The sequence below is a fragment of the Pseudorca crassidens genome, chromosome 2 (genome assembly GCF_039906515.1).
Source record: "Pseudorca crassidens isolate mPseCra1 chromosome 2, mPseCra1.hap1, whole genome shotgun sequence".
Taxonomy (NCBI): domain Eukaryota; kingdom Metazoa; phylum Chordata; class Mammalia; order Artiodactyla; family Delphinidae; genus Pseudorca; species Pseudorca crassidens.
In genome coordinates, this window is record NC_090297.1 from 90,329,719 (window position 1) to 90,356,401 (window position 26,683).

The 26,683-nt window shown below is 32.1% G+C and overlaps 1 protein-coding gene across 2 annotated transcripts in view; it reads right to left on the reverse strand.

Moving 5' to 3' along the window:
• Positions 1-26,683, reverse strand: part of COL11A1 (collagen type XI alpha 1 chain) — a 196,316-nt gene that overhangs the window by 36,976 nt on the left and 132,657 nt on the right. For both annotated transcript variants that reach the window (XM_067727066.1, XM_067727067.1), the window contains exons 42-49: positions 16,040-16,147; positions 11,831-11,938; positions 10,849-10,902; positions 9,686-9,739; positions 9,078-9,185; positions 4,581-4,634; positions 3,059-3,112; positions 1,765-1,818 (exon numbers count right to left, since the gene is read on the reverse strand). In XM_067727066.1, the coding sequence (XP_067583167.1) occupies positions 1,765-1,818; positions 3,059-3,112; positions 4,581-4,634; positions 9,078-9,185; positions 9,686-9,739; positions 10,849-10,902; positions 11,831-11,938; positions 16,040-16,147 (594 nt within the window). The remainder of the gene's footprint in view (positions 1-1,764; positions 1,819-3,058; positions 3,113-4,580; positions 4,635-9,077; positions 9,186-9,685; positions 9,740-10,848; positions 10,903-11,830; positions 11,939-16,039; positions 16,148-26,683) is intronic.

A 26,683-nucleotide genomic window follows, 5' to 3' on the forward strand; every position in this document is an offset into this window, starting at 1 on the left:
GTTTTAATTGTAAGAAGTTGAACGCTATCCTCATTGACTGAATCATTCCGTGAAGATTCAAAATTGGCCAAGTATTACCAGATAGGCTTTAAACAAATGGAAACAGTATGGAAAATAAGTTATCCAAAAATCCAAACATCTGGCATCCATGTTTATCTTCAAGGGTAGCACAGAGGATAAAACCATAAAAGAAGCAACTAAAGCACTTAAAGCTTTTCCCACTGCACACAAACGCTTTAGGAAACAAGTAAAATAGGCTGAAAAGACTATTAAATGGTTTTAGAATTTGCTATATCGGCAAAAAACTAAAATTAGAGGCTAGTTCTCACAACTATCTGGTCAGTATTAGAGCCGAAAGAGGATGATGCAAAGGGAAGAAAGAGGAAAGGTGTGGGCCATCTTCATCAGTCTACTGTTATGATACCATTAGACACCAGTCCTCTCTTCTGCTATTCTTTCTATGACAACTGAATTCAACAAAAAAAGAGATTCTTTCAGTTACACTCTCAACTTATCTGCATTTTTCAACACGAAACTTTAAATTTAAGAATATAAACCAAGAGTTGATCAATCAAAAAAACTAGACCGTTTATGCAGTAAGAATTAGATAATAACTTTCAAATATTTCTAATTTAGTAATTAAGAAACTATATAATAGTTAATCATATAAAATTAATTATAATCAAAATGCTAGAATGTGGGTGTTGAGAAGAAATAAACACCAAAGTATTAGGTTCTCAACCTACTACCTTTCTTTTTCTGAGGGCCAAATACTTTGATTAAGATAAATGAATGAGTATGAGATATGCTATGTCAAAATTTTTGAGACTAAACAACAGAATCATTTTTATGATTAGGATAAGTCTATACTTTTGATATTTATTAACAAAACTGAAGCAAACTCAGGAAATTTCTAAGTTTTTTTCCCTGCATAATATTTTATCATATGAAATTTAATTTTCATCCCTCAAAATTGGTAAATTATTTTTTAAATAAAGCAAATAACAATGTTAATTTTCCTGAAAATTATTTTAAGAAATGAGAATGAATGCATAAATAACAAATCAGAGGATGATTTTGAAATTTTCATGAAAAGGAAGAGCAGATATTTTAAATAAAATCATGTTCATGAAAAAAATAAGCTATTCTGAGCCCAGATATTATGGCACATGCCAACTATTTTGAAAAGTGCCAAAGACAGGTCATAGTATTAGTAATGAAAATATAACTCCAAATATGATGAACTGAATGATTAATTCTTTTATAATATGAAGGATTCTTTTCTCGCATTTAAGTCAGTTACATATTTTTTGTTTTTAAGTCAGTTACCAATCTCTTCTATTTTCAATAATGAAGGGTACTAGAGCCACAGTCTAGTCAAACTTAGATGGGTTAGAGTGGATCCTGATTTAATCCCTTTCTAATAACAAAACCTTAATGAAATTACTGAAATTCTCTACGATTCAGCTCACTCAGCCTAAAAATGTGGGTAATAATAGTAATGCCATCATCATGGAGGGGCTGTGTTGATTAAAGGAAATAATCCACTGCTCAGCACAATACCTGTCAATCAAAAATGTGATATCTCTAAATCACTTTTTCTTTAATTATTTAACTATTAGAGCAGATGAGCTGTAGTTCATATAACTATGTGTAAAATACTTAGAAAGACAGAACTATTAAAAGCACTTATAATACTAGCTAATATTGTCAAATTCCTCAATTCTCGCTGTTTCAAACTGTCTATATCACTGCATTCCTCACCTTTTCTCCAACACCACCAACTGAGCCAATGGATCCCGGGGGTCCTTGTGGTCCCTGTAGTGTAGGAAAAGGAATACAGTTACACTTGCTCTTAAAATAAAATATAAAATTACAAATATAAGTCCAGTTATTCTCAGAGGGAGAGAAATATTATGCAAGAATATTCCAAGTCATTTGAAAGATGAGACAAAATGATGAACTTTATTGAGTTGTCAAATTTACTGGATAGCAAATAATTTAATTATACTAAATTGATTTTCAAATTCACCAGAATTTTGAAGATAAGGTAGGAGACTTTCCAACTCTAGTCATGTTAGTTGATACTTGAAACATAATTTCAATCTGTCTGCCTATTGAAGAGATCAGATTTAGAGGATGATTTTGTAGATTTTTTTAGTGGATCAAGATCTGATTCTGGTTAAGAATTATGTAATCCATGCAAAAAACAATATAAACCATCTCTTAAACTTTAAATTACATAGGGGGAATTAAAACCTAAAAGCATTTTTAGTACATCTGTGCCTAATCTATTTTACCCAGTTCTGGTCTGACAAAATTAAAAGCAGGAATAACAGAAGAGCAATAAAGACAAGAATAAATGACTTGTTCTTTGTGAAAAGGGAAAGTCAAATGAAAACAGAACATCAAAGCCTATAAATTTGTTAATGGTAACAGTAAGATAAATATGGCATTACATTCCTGTAATATTGGAACAGTCAGTCAACAATTAAGCTTGGGGGAGGAAAGCTTTATACAGTTGACAGGAAACATTTTTTACATGGTAAGAGGTGCACATATTATCATGCACATATTACTCTAACATATTTTATAGAAGGAAAATATAAAACTTTTAGATAGTAGATGCATAAATAAAGGCTGTTTGGAGTACAGACCTAGGCTAGTACAATCAAGCCAATTACAACCATCTCCTCAAGCAATTGTAAAAGATAAAGGTTAAATTGGAAACAATTCAGCAACATTGTACAGTTATTATGTGCAAGACAGTATGTTGAACTGAACAATGCAGTTCTTAGAGCTAGTATTTCTAATTCACCAATAAATATTAATATATATTGACTGTAAGTTTTGTACCTATATTATATTTGTGAGGACTAGCTCCCTACAAAGCTTTTGTTTTCCTGTAAAATAAAATGGAGTGAGTAAATGATCCTTGAGCTCTTGTTCTCTTAAACATTTAACAGGAGTGTAATTGTCTCCATTATGTCTTGACACTACCTGCTATTAAATAATATCTATATAACTTCAAAATAATTAACATATTTCACAGTCTTACATCAGCTCCATTGGGACCTTGAGGACCTCTGGGGCCTGGAGGACCAGGTGGACCCTGTAAGAGATGAATATTAAGGTCTATGAAGTCTAAACTCAAATGCATTTCTGATATTTCATTTTGTGATTAAGAAAACTAAAAGAAGTTTCAGCCTGCAAAATCATAGTCAGTGAAGCATATCAGTGTTATAAGTCATTTGTGATGGATACAACATCATGTTAGCAAATGATTATTTACACATAGCTATGGGGAAATTAGAACTGCAGGAAGAACAATTTAATTAAAAATTAGAAAAGTCTATTGTTACTATCTGGTACAATGAAGTCATACAGCTAGAAATATTTTAGGCTAGAATATGCTAGAATGCTAGAGTATAAAAGGAACATAAACTTTGAAGCGGAAATGGTGCTTGAGTAGATTTAGAATTCATTAATTCTATATTTTTATTTGTATATTTTTGTTTTGTTTTTTATGTCAGCTCTCATGTTACATATGCTAGAATTGGAATAAGATTAACTATTTAGTTGTCTTCCTCAAACAAAGGGTCTCTCTCTTGGTTGTGCTTTAAGATTACCTTGGGGCACTTTTTATAAAATACTGGTGACCAGAACCCCTTACTTCAAGAATGTATTAATGATTCAGGGAACCATAGCAAGCATATTTAGAGAGGAGTTTGCTATGTAATGATGCTGTTTGAGGTATTAATTAGTTATTTGAATCAGCAATATTTATGTTCTCAGTTTTTAAGTTTATTGTAATAAGAATAATTTCTTATTTGAAGAAAATGAAATCTAATATGCAAATATAAAAATATGTATTCTGAAGGAAGCAAAAATTGGGGGCAATGTTTATTGAAGGGAAAGAACAATTAGGAAATGTATTCATTACATTTCATAGATTTCAATGACCTTGGCTAATTGTTTCCTTAACCAAGATAGTCCTTAATCAGCAAATATATGTATTTCAAGTTTTTAGTTGAATTATTAGACTTAAACTTAGAGGAGAAATCCAGAATCAATAAATGCAAATTTTTATGTTATAGCATTCTGATTAAGACAGAATTCCTTATTAAATTAAGAATTTGTTTCAAAGTACAATTAATTTTTAATACTGTTAACATTTGCTAATTATCTAAATCCTGGGTAACTATTATCTATTATTTACCTGTTTCACATCAAAGTCCAGAGCTAAAGACTAATAAGTAACTGAAGTGTGGCAGTTTATATACACTTCAACAATAAATACACATAGAAATAAAAAATATATAACAATACATCAACCTAAGAATACCATATATGTATAAAACACTACTCCAAAGTGAGAAAGAGAAAAGATAGAGAATTAGTCAAGACTGTGGCGGGAGATTCAATAGCGGCAGATGCAAGTTTGGGTGAGAATCAGGGAGGCATCAATCTGAAAAATCATAGCCTTTAGGGCTACTTTGTTCATACTAATAAACCTTAAGAAAGATGTTAGTAATGTAGAAATTCACAGCATACATCAATTCTAAAACATAGAAACTTACCATGGGACCAACATCCCCATTTTCACCTTTTTCACCAGGTGGGCCTGGCAGACCCTAAGAAAATATAGTAGAAAATAATAAAAGTCATTCATGTATTTAAAAAATATATATTTGGCTAATTTCTAATATAGAATTAAAAATCAAATATAAGTTAAATAAGAACATGGAAATTGAGTCAAACGAACATTTGTCAAAATACTTACAATGCAAATATTGACTATATAGGATGGAATCTTATATCTACATTCACTAATAAAATTTATGCTTTGTCTAATATACTGTTTGATTTCAGTTACATGAACTAAGCACATTATTTGGTCTGGGAATTTATGAATACTAAATCATTTTCTCCATCTTTTATGAGTAGTATATGGAACTACCATTGTAAAACTTTTTTGGAAAAATCTTGTCCCAAATTATTTTAGAACACCTTATCCAAGGGAGGATTTTATGGCTAGGTATAGTCAAAACTCTTTCAAAAATAAATATTCCATCCAGTATATATCCAGGGTTACAAATATCTTCTGAACTTTTAATCTGTTAATTCCACTTCTGAATCTTAAAAACTCATAGGCCATGAGACCTGATATATTACACTTCCCTTATTCTCTCAATCCATTTCCTTTACATTCATTTGCAGTGTAAATGCTTTAGGAGAGGTTTTGTGCTACTGAATAAACTCAGAGCAGCTGCACACAAATTTCACCGGGCCCCGTCTTTATGGAAAAATTATTTTACTTCCTCTTGCTCTTCCTAACTAGTTCCCCCATGCAGAGCTGTTTATATTTCCTCTTTCATATCACAATGATACTTTGTACATATTTGAATGTACACTTAAAAACACAATTATACCAGTTGTTTACATACTTATCCTCACTGGGCAGTGCTCTTTCAGGTGTCAATTTTTTATCTCTAACAATAAGCAGAAGGCCAGGGAAAAACTGAGATTTTAATAAAATGTTGAATTTATGATGAATGAATGAATTCTAAGAAAATAAATCAACAGGAAATGCTACATGCAATAAGATGTTTCTTGTAACACTAGCTATGATAGTTAAAATTCTCAATTATTCCAGATGTTTAATCATAAGAAAACATAGTTAAATAAATTTGGTTGTATAAACTAATGGAATATTATAAGACTATAATTATGATACTAATATTCTAAATATGAATAATGTTTATGATAAGTATTAAATACAAATATAAATGAATGTATACTATAAATTTAACTGTGAAATATGTATTAAAATATGTATGATGACTATTGGACAGAAATAGTAAAAGTGGTAATAGGTTTTAATATGGTAGAATTATGGATTGTTTTAATTTTTAAAATGTTTTTGGGTTTATCATTATGTATATAAATCATACATTTTATACATATTTAAACATTTTTACAATAGTATTTCAGATATAATCTATTTAAGAAATAAAAAATACACGCTACATAAGCTCTACATTTCTACTGATATTTTAGTAAAGTTATTGACTTGGTCCTACACACAGTGGCTACAAAGTATTTGACCAAAACCCACACTAATAAATATACTTATTACCTAGTAAACATGCACATGTAAAATAGTTGAAACATAGGTTTCAAAAAGTAATACTTACCTTGAATGGATAGATGATGATCTTTGATATTTTTATTCTATTTTACCTTATCCTGTTATATTTCATTTTTTAATGCTGGTAATAACCCACTAAATTGTTTTTGTGACCTACTAATTCCATATGACTCTCAGTTTGGAGAGAGAGTACTTTACCGAGTATATTTGTAAACATTTTTTAATGTTCCATATATTCATTTTTAGAGGAAATATTAATTACTGATTTATAATGAACAACATATACCAGAATGTCATTTATTTTTTCTCATATATCATTCAGATGTCTAGGAAAATAGCCTATCATATGTACTTCCCAAACAGTTATCATCATCTGATGCTAGCTTCTAGAATTACTAGAGAAGTTCCTAGTAAGTTTCCTGGGAGGAAAGAGCCAGGTAGTGTTTCTGATTTTAGCCTGCTTAAAAATTATTTGAAAGAGATCCCTAAAATTTTAGATTCCCAGATCTACAACCTAAGAGATTCTAATCCATTGATGGAGCACATGAACTCAAATTCTTAACAGACAAGTAGATTTTTAACACAGATGAAATAAACATTTCAGTTTAAGTCCATTTCCTTAAGTAGTAAGCATTACAGCTTAAACATAATTAAGTTCTTATAAACACTGTATAAATTAACAATCACATTCCTTATCTTCTGTACAGGTTTCCACCACTTTTAGTACAGAGCGCATCTAATTTGGGATCCCCAAATTGAATGGTATAAAATATTTGCTCATAGTTGTCTTTTACTTCTATAATAAGCCCAGTCTGCATTTCCATCTTTTATTTACACATGATTATTCCTAATATTAATTCAATAGAAACCTTCCAATAGAAAAATATTTAAATATTTATTTTTTATGAAGTTTGATTATAGTTTGAGTTAAGACAGAATGTTCTTCTTATTAAAATTAATAGAAACATAATGAGTCAAATTCTCTTGTTGCAGGAACTAAATGTGCAAAATTGCACTCCAGTTTTAATCAGTTTTCACATGTCCTACCTCTTTCCTAGGGAGTAATTTATGCATGGAGAGACTCTGTTTTAAGGTCTGTCAATTTAAAATCATTTACTACATAAGTGATGAAATAAAAAAATGAATTCAGGCCAAGAACTCTCATTCTATATGTCTCCTTCATATGCAGACAAATAGTAAACATAGAAATGAAAAATCAAGTCATTTAAACAGAATATTAGATTATTATTATTTCTGTCTATTATAATTGCTAATATCTATTCTGCCATGAAGACTCAATTAAAGTATGCAGATGTGATTGTGAACATGTTAATTACATTAGCATCTTTTCAGATTCCTGATTTAAAGAGGTAGCTGTGGGAAAAATATAATCAATTTTTCAGGGAACTGATTTCTTGAGTCATCCTCATCAAAGAGGACATTTCTTACTCTGTGGAAATGAAGACTTTTTTATGTTTTATGTTAATATGTTGTAAATATAAGCTACAAGGCACCTTTTTTAATCATGATAACTAAATTTCTAAATTACAAACTTTTGGATTCAGAATAATCAGTTAACTGAAAAAGCAGAAAATGAGTGGTAATATATCCACTGGCAATCTAATTTTTAATGCCTTGTTGTTTTCAAATATGTGTACTTCTCATACATACTGATATATACTACTCAGGATTGCTTATTTATTATTGTCTAACAAGTATAAAAGGGCTAAACACAAATATGAAATGAAGTTTTTACATTTTCCAAGTTGAAAAATAATTATTTTGGCATTAAAAAAAGTAGAAAATTATAACATCATGTTCACTGGTAGACATCCATTGAGTGTTATAACAATAATTGTTATGATAATATAATTATATTTTTACAATATAATTTGTACAATTATATATATATAAGCTAGTTAATATTAAAAACTAATATTCTATGGCTTTACTTATGAAAATAGAGATAAAAATTAAATTTATACAAATTCAACTTTTACTTACTTTTCCACAACTTCACAAAATTTTGAGTACAATGAACTAGATGATTTAATTTAATCATTTCTAATATTGCTAATGTGGCATAACTAATATTCACATGGCACCCAAATAGCATTTAAAACAAAATTTTTTAATCTTTTAGAGGATCACTAGGTAGGTATTGAATAAGCAAGTGGGAGAAGAAAGTCAGATGTTTCCAAAGTTTGTAGGAAGTAGTTAACCTCACATGGAAGAGTGGAAAAACAACTCAGAACAGATGTCTACTATGCAATGTTTTGCCTAAGAACCCAGTTGTAAGCCATATTTGAATGAAAATGTTTTAGCCTACAATGTTTTACAATTTAATATTTCCTCCCCTGAAAGTGTTTCATAAAATACAAATTATAATTGTAAATTTAAGAAGTTATTTTAAATGACCAATTTACTGTTAATTTGTTTATTTTACCTATTATTGTTTAACATTTCTTGTTGTTAGTTTCTGTTAATAGTTGCGATTGACAGTTTGCTATTTATCAAAAGGCTTTTAATTTTTGCCAGCCATCTGGAGTACTAATTTTCTTGCTGTGAGATGTGTGAAAGAATGCTTCTAACATCTTGCTTCTAACTGTCACACTTAAAGAAGGTTGTTATTCATTTTCCAAATACAATGAGGATGAAGAAAAGGGGTGTTATACCTATGGTGGGGCTAAATAAACTCCAGAAACAGAAACCAGGGCTGATGCAGCTTCAGAAAAATTAATAATAATTGATTAAAAGCAGTTAAAGTTCAGATACACATTTAAGTAAAACAGTCATTATACTTAAACTTTGTATCCTAGTTCCCAGATAGAAAGAAGGAAAGCTGTTTTGTTTTACAACTTCCGGAAAACCTGGTGTGAAAAGTAAGTGGGAATGACAAGGTTGTGCAACTCAGAGAACATCTTACCTGAAGACCTATGGGACCCGGAGGTCCTGGGAAACCTCTGGCACCTTCATCACCTTTTTGTCCAAACATCCCCTGCTGACCTCTGGGACCTGGCTCACCATCACCTCCCTAGAAAAGACCAATAAAAATGATCACAAACTGGAAGAATCATGATTCTGCTACAAGTCATCATAAAAATGTAGCCATTTCTAATTTAATCAAAGACAGTTTATTTATAAGTTACCAAGTACAAAGTAAGTTACATTTCCATTATCCACTGCAAATATACCATTGTTAGTTTTGCTTACATTATTTGATTCTGAAATATGACTGATTTTGATTTTCTCACGTATATCAAGTGAAGTAAAAGCTATTTAAAAAGGGAAAATAATGTTCGAAACTGTCTATGAAGTACTTCTCAACTGTTTATTATCTATCTTCAAATGAAGTCACAGTGTTTTTTGTTTATAAAGATCAGCTTGGTTAGCTATATTAGATAATTTAAACTTGATTTAATGTTAAGCATACAAACTTATTACCACATGAAATAGACTGGTTATGTGACAGTTCATAAATCTGATCAGAGAACGGTAAGGCTTTAGATTTGCTGAACAAAGGGGAATACTTACAGCAATTCCAGGGGCACCAACTGGACCTTGAAGACCTGGTGGACCAGGAGGACCCTGCGGTGAGATAAAAATCTGTAATTTTGAAACTGAAACCAGAGGAGCCTGAGCTATGTAGTGCAGAGCATTTGGTTGATCAAAATCTATTAATCATCTCTACATTTCTTGGGGGAAAAAAAAATGTTTTGGCATTCAGTACAGTCAACCATTATTTATTTTACTCCTTGAGACTCAGACTTGCCTACTTGCAATCAATTTTAAATTGGCAGTTATTGAAAGCATTCTCAACTATAATGTTGTGGATATTTAAAAATGGATTTCTATGCTAATATAAATCATGTTGAAGTTTCACACTTGAAAAATTTCAAAATACCAGATTTCTTTAATGAGATATGTATGTGTCAGAAAGAGCACATGAAAAAAGCATCCATATGCTATCTTCTAAATGAAAAATAGGATGTGGGGAATTCTATATGACAGAAAGTAATGATATATGAAACCTCAGAATTTTCTTTATATGTAAACACATGCAAACTCAGTATTATATATTAAGTATACTGGAACTCCTTATTTTGAGCAGTAGATTTCAATGGCTTTATGAGTCTTACATACATAAATATTACTTCTTAACTGTCCTTTTTTCCAACATAAATAACTGATCAGGCACTATAAAAGATCCAAACATTAAAGAGTCATTGGATTGGATTGCTCTTTTTCTTAAAACTGCCACACAGTGGGAAGAGTGCTTAAAGCATAGGTTCTGGAGGTATGTGTGGTTCAGGGACCACTGGGGTACCTGAGTCCCTGTCAGGTTTCCACTAGGTCAAAAATCCTTTTCATAACAACTTTAAGATATTATTTGTCTTTAAACCATATGGTATTCAAACTAATGGTGCAAAAACAATGGAGGGTAAAATTGCTGATGATTTAGTCTCATTCTGTGGCTTTTAGGGTTGGAATTATTGCATTTCTTAACACATAATTTGAAAAGAGGTTTTATTAAAATTGACTGAATCTCAAACTGAATAGTTCCCACAGAGGTAATATAGTAGTAATATTATAATCTTCAGAGAGGTAAGGGAATAGTAATATGAAAAAATATCCATGGTTAACACCAAAAGGAGTTAAATGAATAATGCCCCCTCAATAAGAAATAGGAAACTTACATTTTCTCCTTTGTCACCCTTGCTGCCTTTTTGTCCTGGTTCACCGATTTCACCCTGTATTTGAAAGATTTGAGTTAAAGTTTATCTCTAATATGCCATACCTGCCATTGCATTGTCATCACTATCATTGTATGATTATATTTTACTTTAATGTAATTATGTGTTAACATTTAATGTCACAGTTTAAATTGGAAAAGCCTGCTTCTCACTTTCTAGTATTGACTAATATTGATTTCTAATATTGATTAGTATATAGACAAACAAAAGTGAACTGGACTTTGAGGAATACTGCAGCTGGATTTTTAATTCACAAAATCAATTTTGTCTGAAATATTACCAGTATAAACTAATAATGAAAATACATTAATTTATATAAAAATATAATTACACATTAATCAAAAATCAGTTATTTTTTCTCCTAGTTTTCCAACTGCTAAAATGTTGCACATTATCAGAGCACTGGTTAACAAATTTTGTTATATAATTTCACAATAATATTAGAAAATATATTCAGTTCAAACACAGCATAGCTATACATTCAAAATTAAGAGCTTAGAATCTTTACTTATAAGTTAGTAAAAAATAGGGAAGTATAGGATTATCAAATATGTATGCAGCTCATTCTTAAATTTTAATTCTGCAATATCCAAGACACCACAGCTAAATGTATACAAGTAATTAATTAAATTAATTTCACATTTATTTCAGAAACATATTTAAAAATAGATAAGCAACTTTGGCATCTGTTATTTTTTCTCACTACCATTGTTCTTGTCTTGTTTATATCCTACATACTATTTCCTGGGAAAACAATAATTCTCAACCTCTAAAATAAAACTTTTGAGCACAAGGAAGCTGTATTGAAACTTTGGAAAAGATATCTTTAGATTTGACATCTAATCTTAAAAGAGATTATATCCAGGATTCTTAAGGAAAAATTTATTTTTCACAGGATGCACTAATATGAATAAAGAGCACTCACCTTGTCTCCATCCTCTCCTGGGGAGCCAGCAGGCCCAGCAGGCCCTGGGAGACCCACAGGGCCTTGTACTCCATCTCTCCCTGCGGGGCCTTGGGGACCTTTTTCTCCCTGCATTGAAAATCCAGCAGGTCATTACTTTGCCGTAAGAAACCTATAAATTAGCTATTGTTACAATTTTTAAGTACAGCTACAACAGTCATACTCTGGCTTCCATATTTGACAAGGAAATTGCTTTGATTTTCCCCCAAAGTATATTTTCCCAATATATTGCTATTTCCTAGTAGCAAATGATAACACAAAAGATCTCTACATTCTTTCGTGACTAAGAATACTAACACTGTTAACTATTTATGAATCTCAAGTTATGGGTCACAAAAACAATTAAGACCCAACTTGGAATTTTTCTTTCAATCACACATTTTCAAATCAAGCATTATATATTGATAAATCAGATGCTCGATGTTTGTGAAAACTCACTGACCCTTTACTCTTTTTCTGTGCTGCTTGTATACCCAACTTTATAATATGCTTTATGTGTAGACTTTTTCTATTTTTTAACAATGTTTCATGAATTTTTCTAGATTTTGATATTTTCTTTCATTGCTGCTTTTACTGATTCAAAATGACAAGGCTGTTAGCTTTTTAAAAATTTTTGTTTACTTTTTGACAATGACATTATTTTCCTCTTTTTAAAATTTAACTATATTGTGTAGTTTAAAAAGTATAGGCTTGAGGGCTTCCCTGGTGGCGCAGTGGTTGAGAGTCCGCCTGCTGATGCAGGGGACACGGGTTTGTGCCCTGGTCCGGGAGGATCCCCACATGCCGCAGAGTGGCTGGGCCTGTGAGCCATGGTCCCTGAGACTGCGCATCTGGAGTCTGTGCTCCGCAATGGGAGAGGCCACAACAGTGAGAGGCCCACGTACCGCAAAAAAAAAAAAATAAAAAAATAATAAAATAAAATAAAAAGTATAGGCTTGATAATAAAGATAGCAAAAAATCCTTTCAGAGCTTAAATAAGTGATTTCCTAAAAGTCAAGACTTCATCAGTTCTGTACAAAATTATTCCTGATTGCAGTTGGTGGTTCTATCTTTTCTCCCATTACGCAAGCTGGGAATCCATGTCATTAGTTCCTGCATTTACATTATCCTGCTCCCCACCCCTCTGTCCCTCACCACCTCCTGTCCATTTATGATGACTAAGTTTTATCTCTTGAATATATTTACTTCTCTTTATCTCCACCATTAGCATCTTACCCCAAAATACTAGTAGGCTTCCTCTCAACTATTGAAATGTTTCCTTCTTATCTCACATCTATTCTTACTTCCAAGCTATCCTCTGTACTGCAATCAGAGAGACAATCATCTTACCAACATTCTTTATAGTCAATTTACTTGTTTACCATTCCTAAGGTAAAGACCAAGCTGCTAGTGTGGTCTGCCATTACCTGGCTCCTACTACCTATGGAACAGCCTCTAGCCTCCCTTGCCCTTGCTCTCTATATTTCAACCCATGTAGATCTTTTTTAGTTCAACTTGATGTCATACCCTTCCTGTCACTTGGCCTGAGCACATGTTGTTCACTTAGCCTGGAATGCCCCTAGGAGGACCCTCCACTTAGTTAATTCCTCCTCATCTTTTACATTCCATCATCAATGTCCTACCCAAGGAAAGGCTCTGATTCCAGCTTAGGTCCCTCTGTTATAAGCTGACATACACCAGTACATTTCCTTATATCATTAGCCAGAGTTTGTAATTATACAGGTACTTAGTGATTCTTTGTTTATTATCTAAAGCCCCATCAGACAATAAATTGTGTGAGGGCAGAAGCTGTCTGATTTTGTATTCCATTGTACCTAGCTGGCCTATGGCCCAGAGTAGCCATTTAAGGCTAGTTAGTTAATTGCTTAATGACAACAAAAATAACAAAATGTCTATAAAACAAAGTTAAAAAGTTTATTACTTTATTGGGTTCCATACAATCTTATTGTATTTTTCAAAACTATGCCATAATTATCATTTAACACATACCTCTGATGTCACATTGGAGACCTTTTATTTCCTTCAAATTAAATATTGCAATGTCTCAAAACTATCTCCACTCATAAAATGTGCTGTGCTATTCACAGTGAATGTCACTATTTTGAACACATGAGCTGATTCAGATATTTCTCCTTAATTTGGATTTCCTTGAGAGACTGAACTCCAAAAAGCAACCCTTTTATATGAGAGTATCTGTAAATAAGACAGATTAATTCTTAACTGCCTTCATTACAGTACACATAATCTCTAGCCAGGAATCACCTGCTGTTTATTTCTTCTGATCCTGGTCTGTGTGGAATCTATACCACTATATCAGATTTATATTTGGGTTTAGGAAGAGGTAAAAGACTTTGCTTAACATCTTAGCCAACGTCTCCATCAGTTTTTACTAAACGTCTGCATGGAGGGCTATGGGTATTTTCACCCAACACTTCTATAACCATTTGATGCTACCATCCCTAGATAGATAACTTCTTCAAAAGTACTACCTAATACTGTGTCCAGCACTTAGTAGCTCTCAATAACTATTTGTTGAATAAAAGAACAGTGGAATGAACACCTTGGAGTTTTTGTTGGTGGTGGGAATAACAGAGAGAACAGGTGGGCAGAACATTCTCCTCTCCCTCCCTCCTCATAATACCACCAATCACCAACAAAACCTGGGCCAAATCTTATCTCTGAAAAGGGCTTCTGTCAATAATTTCTCCTCTATATCACCAAAGTAATTTATTATCATTTTCAATACTTTTCCATATTCTTGTCTTTGTTTCAATATTTCACTTTTTCTTCATAAAGTCAAGGTATTTAAAACCCAGCCTTCAACTTATTATCTTCAGAGAATTCTTGGCTTCTCTAATAAGTATATTCTCAATTGGTATACTAAAGCAATGCATATCTGTTTTCTCTGTATACATTCTTCATTGTGTTGTGCCAATATACGGGTGCCCTGAGTTTTTGAATGAACTTGTATGAAAGGGCCTGAATCTATATCTTTTATATCCCCTCCCAGTGCACAGTACACTATAAAAGTTTTATGGACAAATCTTTAGGTCTGAGATTGGTTGGAAATTATAGAAATTGTAAGAAGGAGCCAAAGAACAATTTTTTATAGTTGTCTTTTAACATCTCAGAAAATAATGTCTAAATTTTCAACACATTTACTAAGCTGGAAATACATTGCTTTAAAAACTTCTCAGCAATTAAAAATGCTTTCTCTGTCACCAAAAGATTCTAACCACAGGTGATATGGTCCTATTCTAAATGTGTCTAAAAGGTAGTAGATTACAGAAAAACAGTCACTTTAATTTGGAAATACTTAAACAAGATCACAAACAGTAATGTCAATGGACAATGAAAGCAACTTGCTAAATCTCACTCAACTTGCTAAAACTAGGTCCTTAGTGATTAAAAGGTATTTTGAAGATTATAGGCTTAAACTAGATAATATATTTCAAAACTTACATATACACAAAAGTATTGAACTCATATTTTTTGCATACAATGATCAGCAATTTTTATATATATTTACTGAACAAGTTTGTGTTTTAACCTTGGAGGATGAGAGAATGCTTTAGTTGTTTTAGAAAATTAATATGATTAAGTGAAAAGCAGGAACAAAATTAGGGGAGAAATCTTGATGATGAAACTTAAACCTAATGAACAGAATATATCCATAATTATTAAATAAATATAAGATAAAATAATTGACCAGATGTTTTCCACCTCTTTCACTGTAGATCAAAACTCAAATCACACGAGAAGTGCAGCCTCTTTCTATGCATTTCACTTACAGACCATGAAAGTGATTGGAAATTAAGTTGTACTACAAGAGGAGTGAAAAGTGAACACTTTTCTAATATAAAGCAGCAAAGTATGGTTTTAATCAAAAGTCCAGTTTTATCTTTCAAAAGGAACAAACTCAGAAGCCTTTCACATTAATAATATCCAACTCCCCCACAGATATTAGGGTTTCATAAAATGTGGAAAAATGTCATCTCATTTAATGAATTTGAAATTTTCTGTATTATAAATATAAAAATAAGTGTGTTTATATGCCAGGCACATATGCAGAAAGAATGCAGTGGACTATGAAGAGCTAATATCCTTGAATAAAAAGTAATAACTTGTGCAGGATGACAGTATAATATATTCCTCCTTGAAATTACTTACAGGAGCACCTTTCTCTCCAGCTGGACCAGGAGGACCCTGAGGTCCTGGTCGCCCTGGCAAACCAATTGGGCCAGCTGTTCCTGCTGACCCACGTTCTCCTGGTGAGCCCTAGCACAGTGGAAAAAAGGTATTTTGTTATTAATGATGGAAAAATTTACACTTAAGAATCACTTATTTAGTTGTGAAATCTTACAGTTTACATAACATAAAAGTCACTTTTAGACAATTTTAAGATCTCAGACAGGAACAGTACTCACAATTTAAAAGATTAAGTTCTAGCCCCAATATTAAGCACAGATACTAAAGTTAAGAAATACTGATAAGAAGAAAAATATTTCAAAATTATATATCTTTAATATTTTACAGATGTTTTCTCTTTTCATTTAAGTGTTCACAATTGTTCACAATGTTTTATAAGACATAAATCCAACAGTACCTTCCTATACAATTTTCTCCCTGTATTATTCTGGATTGGCATGATACACTGTCTAGACTAGCATTTTTCAAAGTGATTTCTGGACTTCACCTCAAACTTGCTGAATCACAATTTCAAAGTCCTAAAAATGAGTTCAGAAATTGTCATTGCTTTGAGGTACAAATATAATTTTTTACATAATAAAGTCCAATAATCACTATCCCAGAGCTTGGACTTTTTCCTGAAAATAAGTCCTTAAATTTATCTTAGAATTCTGTAGGGACCATTGGATTTTATTATGAACACTAACTAGATAATTCACATTTGACTAGGTACGTCCAATTGAGTTTCAAAATAGAGGCTATATATTTTCAATTAGTTTGCTTAAAAAATACCTAATATGTAAAATTTTAAAAAGTGTGGATACTGCCTTCATATTAATTATCTCTATCAACAATTTAAGAAAACATTATTTAAAGCAAGAATAAAAGAAATGCAAATGTAGATTTACTAAGTCATGTATAGGTCAAAGATAACCTATTTACCATTTCCAATTTTATTTATTGAAAGATAACAAGAATATTGTCTTTGCATTAGATTCCTAAATGGGTGGCTAAGTTTTAATTTATCATTTTCTTTCAAGATTGAACTAATGTGAAATATTAGAAAATATGATTATTAGCAGATTTCCTTAATAATTAAGAAGTCTAAATAATAACATCATCATTTTAAAACTCAAAGAAATGATTTATAAAAGCTGGAAAATATAGTACTGTCACATTTATCTTCTAATATTACTCTCCCTATGTAATTAGAAGTCATTTTATTATACAAATATGAATTATTGACTTTGTTCTAATTTCTATTTTTATTAGCTAGAGAACTAACTAAATATGAACACAAGAACAATGATAATGACAATTTGTATTGATGTAGTGCTTAAGAGTTGTGTGAAAAATAAATTTTTACCAATCATAATTCAAATACTAAAGAAGAAGAGATTACAAAGGAAAACTTCAGTTAGTATTTTTTAAATAATAAACATCTGTCCTCTGTCAAAATGTTATTTTTAATCTAATAATATTAAAATATTTTATGCAAAAGAGTCAACCACAAGTGGTGTGACTGTTAACCAGATGGCAGACTTTGGATGAATGATTCCAGAGGCCAATGCAGAAATTAAAAATGGGAATAGAGTCCTCTGAGTGCATTCAAGAAGTGCAGCCCTAAAAGTGGAAGGCATGCAAAGATTTGTCTCTACTTAGCAGAGACAGCAAAGAAAGAAAGGAAGCCTGGAGGCTGAGGAGGTGGGCAGGGGAGGGAGGAAGATGGACAATGAAAGAGAGAAAAAGAGAGAGAGAACAGAGGAGGAAGACAAGGATTAAAAGGAGGAGAAGGAGAGCAAGGACCCTGAAATTGAGAGGAATGCAAAGAATTCTGAATTACAGAAAAGAGAGAAAGAAAAAGTTCAGTAATGAAAGCACTCTTTTTTGGTGTAAGTATAAGCAGAAAACAATATACAGTGTGACTAGGGTGATTCTGTTTTATTCGGGTAAACACTATCATCCCTAAAGATAAATCTCTAATATCTGAAAATCTGATTTCTTGAGGATCAGTGTGCATACAAGGTGGGTGTGTTACATTTTCATTTTAATATTTTACTTGTAAAATCTCACAAAAGCATTACTACCCATTAGTGTTATCAAATCTAAACTAAGCATCCAATTTAAGGGCTGAAATATTTTATTTGTAATTGATGATACAAAAAGAGATGCAATTTTGATATGTCAGGTCATGAAACCTTTCTCTTTGATCCTGTTTTAAATTTAAACCCCAACTTTTCAAAGACTACCTGAGGAAGATATCATTTTAGACTGTGTTGAGCTTGACAGCTATGAGACCAGAATGATAAAAGAGGAAATTCACTAGAAAACGGATGTGTATATTAAGAAAATTTATTATTTTCCAACTATTGAGTCTACTAAACAACTATTGTGCTAAGTACTTTACAAATGCAATATAATTTAATTCCTGTATGACTTGTTTACTTTTCAGGTAAAGGCGGCCGTAAGGCCCAGTGTCTAGCTCATGCGCCCTGATTCACACAAAGTTTCTTCCTGCAATACAGAGTACTTCATAAATGGTGAAGAAAAAATTCCCTGGTTGTTTGTACCACAATAATTCACACATATTATGCTAAATTTTAATAAGTAGAGGAAATAGAAGCCATTTAAGACCACTTCTACCAGAACAAGCTCACATTGGTTGAACACTTTCTAAAATGAGAAAACTTGAAAGAATTAATGGCAATGCTTATCTCCTTTGTCCAAACAGTCATTCTCTGACATTCATACAGTCTAGATATTTTTGATAACAGCATGCTCTGCAGTGATTTTATTTTATACATCTATAAATGAAAAGTGAAAATCTCTGATGATACCTACTGATTAAGCACATGCTGTTATCAACATACAGAACTTATTTAAATATTCCCAGGTCAACTTGTAAGAGTAAGCCTTATGAATCCTTTAATCCCAATTGAATCACTGAAGAAATTCCATTAAAAATGAAAATTTAAACCCGATATTAAAAAGAGAACATATTTAACAAAAATATAGTGAGACTACTCTCTTGTGACACTGATTGGGAATACAAAATGTATTATGGCAGGCATCAGCCCTTAAGAAGCTCACACTGCAGATTCATTTTTTTCCATAAAGGCTAGACAGTTATAGTTATAGAATTTATTGCATTGTCCTATAACTGGCTATAGTGAAGAACAGAGGGCTTTATATTTGTCAGATAAGTGAACAATTACATCTAAGATGAACATGTTTGGGTTTAAACATAGGTTAAATGGATAATAATAGGCTCACAAAGGTAAAATTTTTGCTTGTTTTTTAAATTGATCTTCAGCCCTCTGAGTACTTACTGGCACATAGCAAGCCCTACGTAAAAGTGTCAACTGTATGTGTGATCTTTTCCTTCTCAGCACTGAAACCAGTAGCTTTCCCATCTTGAACAAACTGATTAACTTCTATTTGGCTCTATTTTCTCGCCAACAAAATAGGAACAGAAATAATTTGCCCTCTGTTTTTTCTGATATTATTGTGTTGATACATCTAAAGTCTGTCCTAAAATATGAATGCAACAGATGTTGGAGTACTGTACATGAACAGCTACATACTTTAAAAGTAGATATGCAATCTCAAATGATTGCAGAAGTTAAATTTTATAGGAGAGAAAATTAAGATCCAGAATGTGTATGGTATATCTAAGGCCATACAGTTAAAGAGTAGAGCTTTTCCCACAAAACAGTATTTTTAGTCCTAATTTAAACTGTTTACATACTCATCTCTATAGCAATGATAAATATTTTACCCATCAAAAGTGCTTAACTGGAAAGAACTCAGAGAAAAAGAGGCTAAAAACTATAAAAATATTTCCCCAATGTATGATTTAAATAGCAATGGACACAAGGTAAATTAAAAGTTTTCTAAAGGTATGTATGGAATTACAGGAATCATAACAATCGTAATATCATGAAGTATTCTGTTATTTTAATACTAAACAGCAACCACTATAGGTCACTTATTTTCAACTGAAGGTTGGACATTTACTTATTTTTAAAAGAGAGGAATTTACATTTTTATAATTAGTGACCTCTCTTTAAGTTTATGTTAGCTTTATCCTCTTCTGCAGCCCTTTTCCCTAAACCTTGCAATGGTAATAAAACACAAGTCAATAGCATCAGTTTATTTCCTTGAAGCGATGAGAATAGTGGTTATTTCTCTAACTCTTCACACACAGGAGAACCCCAGATAAATATTTTCTGTTATATTCACTGGGTGTTTCATATTCTGAGAAGCATTTGTAAAGTAAAGGAAAGAGGTAAACAGAGAAATCATCTCATCAGCTTTCAATTAGCCCACTAGAGAGAGGAAAAGAAACATAAACACAAGTCCTTATGAACAGAGCTATACAAGAAGAAAGCAAAAAAAGAAAAAAGTCTGCCCCTCTCTTTGTAAAGCCAAGTTGACCTTTGTGGCAAAACTAGTTTGAGGTAATTTTCACTCTGCAAATTACATGTATTTGAGATCAGATAAGCTGAAAATTCAGGTAAAATATCAAGCATTACCAGAGTTTAAAACATAAATTCTGAATGATTAAGTTAAAGTCCTACAATATCTCAGTCTTCGGTCACTGATCCCACCACCATCTGTCTACATGATTCATCCTGATTGGATGTCATAATAGCTCCCTGAGGTCTAACCGTATTCCAATAGAGAAAGTGTGCTTTAATTTTAAAAAGAATAGCATATGACCCAGTTAGTAAGTATAATCCTTCTAAAAACTTTTCCAGCTCCTTGTTTGAGAAATAAGTAAAAAGCCAGTGAAAAGAAGGTTCTCTGGAATGGGATGTGGACAAATAATTAGAAGAAATAGGAATTATGATAAGAAGGGCATATAAAATCCTAAGGGAGAGACAACAACAGGAAGAAATAATAGCACATAAAGAGGAAAAGAGAGAATCATCAGGGGACAATCATGAAATAGGAGTCATAGGAAAGGAATAAAGACTGATACGTTGCACAGTTGTGAAATCTTGGACTTTTACCTTTTAGCAGCTATGTGCCTGCCCCCTCCCCATATACATTCTCCATATTAACTCCCACTCCTGGGGACGGGGAAGAAATGTGGTTGTAAGGATAGAGGGCCTTTACCCGCACACTATTTTATTTTTTTAAATCTCCTTATTTTTAGAGAAATAACTGTTGGCAATGAGGAGATTTTTTTAAATTATTATTATTATTATTTTATCTTTTGGCCACACCGGGCGGCATGTGGGATGTTAGTTCCCCCACCAGAAATCGAATCCATGCCCCCTGCATTGGCAGCGCGGAGTCTTAACCACTGGACTGCCAGGGAAGTCCCCGAGGGGACTTTTTTTTTTTTATCAGAAAAAGCATATGAGGGAGAGATTATTCAGGGAATACATTTTCCTTGATTTTGTTTTATGAAAATATAGGTGGTAAATGCAATCTGAGAACTCGTTTGCATAATATATTTGTATATACTGTGTTAACATAAATATAAAATGTTTACTCAGTTTGTGTTCAACATATGAGAAAAATGCTGTGCTGCCTTCCTCTCTTGCTGTTCAGCCCCTTGCTTCTTCCTGCCTTGCGTGTGTGCATCAAGACACCCACTTAGCGAGTAAACCCCCTGAGATGAGAAAACATGCCCTGCTTTGATGGGCATCTATTACCAGCTTTTTTGTACATCATCACGCATACAGAGAACGCTTGGTTTTTGCCAGATTTTAGAAGCCCAAAGTCACAGTATCCTGTTGGGATAAATTTTGTTTGTCTTCAGCAGGAGCACTAAAAACTGTTTCTCAATATACATTCACTCCGAGTAGCTAGACCTTCAGAGAACTATGACATTGAGATACCAATTCTTTGCTAAGAGGACTAAAACAGTGATGAAGACTTCAAGACTAAGTCTAACCCATAAAAAACTTGCTTTTCATAGATCAAATTGATTTTTATTTATATCTTTAACTCCAACCTAATTCCTTTAGGGAAAATACATTGTTTTCACTTCGACTTCTTTGTTCTATCTTTTAATATATTACTCATTATTTAATATGTTATTTTATCTATTCCACATCCATCATCCTCAGTAAACCATAAGCTCTATGCAGGAAATGTCCATTTAATGAATCTATAAAACTCCAGCTTAATAGATTGGTGTATTCAGATATTTATTTAATTATAGTTTTCCATAAGAAAAGACTTACAGCAGCTTACAGGGAAGACATAAATAAAAGATAATATAAATAAGAAATGTTAGGTAAGAAATGTAAAGAAGCAAGTAATTTTTTTATTGGCAAAAAATAGGACTAACAATATTAGTAATCTAAAAATGCATACTAGAGACCAAGGCTTTTCCCAAATGCAGGTCATGATCCATTGATGGTTTACGAAGTCAATGCAATGGGTCTTGTACAGCATTTTTAAAAAGTAACTCTAATAAAATAAATAAGATAATATTAAAGTACATTATATGTACTTTTTGTAGAGAGTTGAACGCAAAAAGTTACAAAAACAGTCAAAAAGCAAGGAGTTATCTTCTCTACTGTGTCCCAAATTTGACTCCATTATTTCCATAAGCCATAACAAAAAGAGAAATTTAATTTTCGTTAACAGTTGAAAGAAAAAAAAAAAAAAACAGCTAACTGCTCAAGAAACTACAAACATTTCTAATGCTATTATTAGTAAGAGATTTCTTCTGAGGATACTCATAATAGGAGCCTTGCATACAAATCTCCCATATCCTCAAATAGATACTTTTGGTTGATACAACTCTACACGTTATAGTTTCTCTAAATACAAGCCAATGGCATCATAGCTAGACCTATCAGAGTTCAATAAACCCACTTCTATAGGCTGTCATAACAATGTGATACAAACAGTCTGGCCTATGTTTCCAACTGAATAGATTATGAATAAAAAGAATAGATGTTAAATATATTTATAAATGTATACATGTACACAGGTATAGATGGATGACTATTAAATACATTTTGCTTTGTATGGGCCAGAATATATTGAAAGGGTATAGTGTTTGACATGCATAACTGTGACATGTACACACTTTACAAATCTCACTGTGAGCAAGAACTGTTGATAAAAATCCTGCTTTTAGTTTTAGTTCATTGACGTCCTATGCAATGAGGGAATTTATTATCTCTCTAGTATTCCAGAAAGACAGCACAACTACTCTCCTTAAGAATTGTATTCTAAGGAAAAAAGTTAAGGATTCAATAGTATACTGGAAAATATTTATGGTCATTAAGGATCCAACTTGTACATCCGTTTAAGCAGTTTAGTCTTTGATTCATTCAAGTTAAGAATGATTATAAAGAGCACATATAGGAATATTAAAGCCTAGTTAGCTGTAATATTAGCTTCTCTAACTCTTTTCCTTTTGACAAATTTTTCACCAAAATAGAGAAGGATGAAGAGGACTTGGAAAACTGCAACTGAGAGAGACAGAGAGAGAGGGAGAGAGAGAGAATGTTAGGCCAATGTTTACAGAGTAAGAGATACACATGTCTGGAAATGGGTCTATGTAATGTGCTGTGGTGTTTCGTTTTCAAAGGACTATGAACTTGGGCAAGTTGTTTACCTTCTCTAAGTCTCAGATCCCTTGCCTTTAAAAATGGAAAGATAATATCTACTGGGCCAGGTTGCAAGAATCAAATAAGATAACAATTATAAAGTTCTTAGCATGAGTTGAAAGAATAAATACTCTTAATAATTTCCTTTCCCTTTTCTACTTCCTTTACCATCCACATCTTTCTTTACATTTTTTCCTTAGAGAACTCATCACTTTGATATTTTTTCCTTAGTATGCATATGTGCTGAATCTCTATCTCTCTCTGTTCCTGTGAATTTTAGTCCTGCACTTACCAATACTTGGTCAATATCCCTAAGGTAAATTTAATATGAGATTGATACAGACTCAGGAGTTCTACAGGATACTCTTACACCTTTATCCTTATGCATTACAATTTCATTGTCTCTCACCAACTGACCAGATATTTTCCTCTGATATTTCGATGTCACATCTTTGATCAACATTGCAAAATGGAACATGTTATCTTTCTTGCCAAAGAAGTCAGCACTTCTTATTCTTTGTTTATACTCTCAGTTGCAAGATAATCCCCCTAAGTCTTTAACCTCAAAAAATGAGAATTAACATGAACAAATTTTCTGAATAAATTATAGTTTACATCTAGAAAATCAACAACTTTTGTTTTAATCGTGGTAATTTGGAATTAAAAAATTTCAAAATCAAATTTCACATGCATGTAATTGCTTTAACTGGAGTAAACTGAGGCTTGTTTAGCACTTGTTATGAAGTGGGAGTCATCATCATGAACCTCTGTTATATTTTACAGCAATTAGAGTAATAGCATAAAGAACTAATAAATGTGGATGATCTCTTTCTTTTTAGTGGTTCCTTTTCCAACAACTTTGAGGAAGAATTTTAATTGGTTGATGCCTATTGAATTGTGTATGTTAATTTATTGTAAGAATAGATTCTAATTCCAAATAAATAAACTCACAGTCAGCATCTGTGGAGCATTTCTATCAGCAAAGTATAAAAGCATTTTAAAATCTTTTGTGACTCCTAAGAGGCTTTGAGCTTTCGTGTGAGAGTGTTTTGTGTTTGTCATCGTTTCTGACCAGGTAAAACTGACCAGGCATCACTAAATTATCATTCCCCCAAGGACACAAGCTTGAAGTCATCATTCAGTTTTCATCTTTCCTCACTGCCCATATCCAATCTTAGTAATAAATCCTACTATCCTGCCTTCCTAGTGTTTGTTCCATCTGCACTGGCCTTTGACTTCCCACTGTACTATCATTGGCTCACTCATATTATGACATTGATCACTGAACTTTTATGTTCAATGAGTCTCTCCCATCTCTGCTATGTATTACACACTAATGATAACTTTTTCCCTAAAACTTTATTAAATTTGTTTGCTCCAAAAAACTTTAATTTTTTTTTACTCCATTTACTCCAAAAACTTCAAATCTTCAAATTACTTCAACGTGGCATTTTAGAGCTTCAATAATCATATGGCACATTGTATTTCTGCTTTAGCATTATATTATGTAAATACATAGCAGAGTACCTGGGTCCTAGCAAGAATTCATCACACTTTAGTCCCTCTCCCAAGGTGTCACACTTTGGTAAGACCAGATGTTCCCTAAACACCTTATCCCTTTCCTAGTATCATTCTCTAGATCTTAATGATTTTGTAATCCTCTATACTCTTTGAAGCCAAGTTCAAGGGCCACCTCCTGCATGACCCTTTTACTGATTTCTCTTCTCTTCCCCTGCCCTTGAGTAATTAATAATTGTTGTTTGTATATCATTAGGCATTTAATCACTGACTGTCTTATAGTGCTATTTGGTCTTTGGTGTGTTTCTTTTCAAAATTGTTTCCCTTATTTTAAGTCTTTTAGAGGTATGTCTTCTGTGGAGCTTAATTGTATACAGGGAAGTAAGTAGTAATTGCCAAATAAGCGGTTCTTGATGCTAAATGAATAAATATTAGATCTTTTTGATCATATTTACTATGTTCTTTCACATGTAACCGGATAATTGTTGAGTAATATTCTATTAAAGTATATCTCTATCTCCTGGGCATATTATGTACCCTACAAATATATTGATTTCAACTGTCCAAAGACCTCAGATAACATTGTTTGCTTGGGTCCTAAAAAATTACTTTCAACAATTTAAATGTTGTGCTCATGATTCAGGTTTCACAGATGCAATAACTATTGATCTCAAAAAATGCATCCATATTCCAAAATAAAATTCACTTTAGAACCTGAAGTTCTGGATAAATAGATTGCATTGCACTGAAAATTTTGAAGATTCTATCTATGCTCAAATAAGCACTTCTGTCTTATTCAACTATTTTTTCCTACTCATGCTACCACCACTAACTTATCTGGATATCTTAAAATGTTCTATATAATTTTATGAATATCAAATATAGTTATTGAAAAGTCTTACTTTTCTTTTTAAAAAATCCTTATCAGATATCCATACCGACCATAATCATTGTAATGACATTTGTATGATCTACAGATTAAATATAATGTTAATCAATCTGCCAAAGATTATATTGCTGTGTTCTCAGTATTATTTATGCTATATACACTTTACTCCAGTATCAGGATGTATGATAAATTTAAATAGGTAAATATGGAATGATTATATTGACAGCACTGTACTGTGAATATAACCAAAGTAACATAAGGAACTCACAGTCTAATGAAAGAGACAGACAACCAAATATATTCCAATGCAATTTCTAAAATGCGAATCATAACAAAGAGCGCAAAGAGCAGAGAAATTTCACTAATATATGAAATGGAAGCAAATTGTCCAAAGATGACCTTATAGAGATTTTAACATTTAAGCTTGATCTCTACGGATGAGTAGGATTTTTTTCAAATAGAGAAAGGAAAAATGGGGTTTCCTGGAAGAAGAATAGTATAAACTATATTCTCTGCAAAGTATAAAGATTGTGGTAGTATGATAAGCAAGAAATTCAGTGCATTAAATTGGGTAGAATTAGAATGTAGGCCTTGAGAAAAATAAAATAGACTATAGTGATTGGGATCAAATTTTGA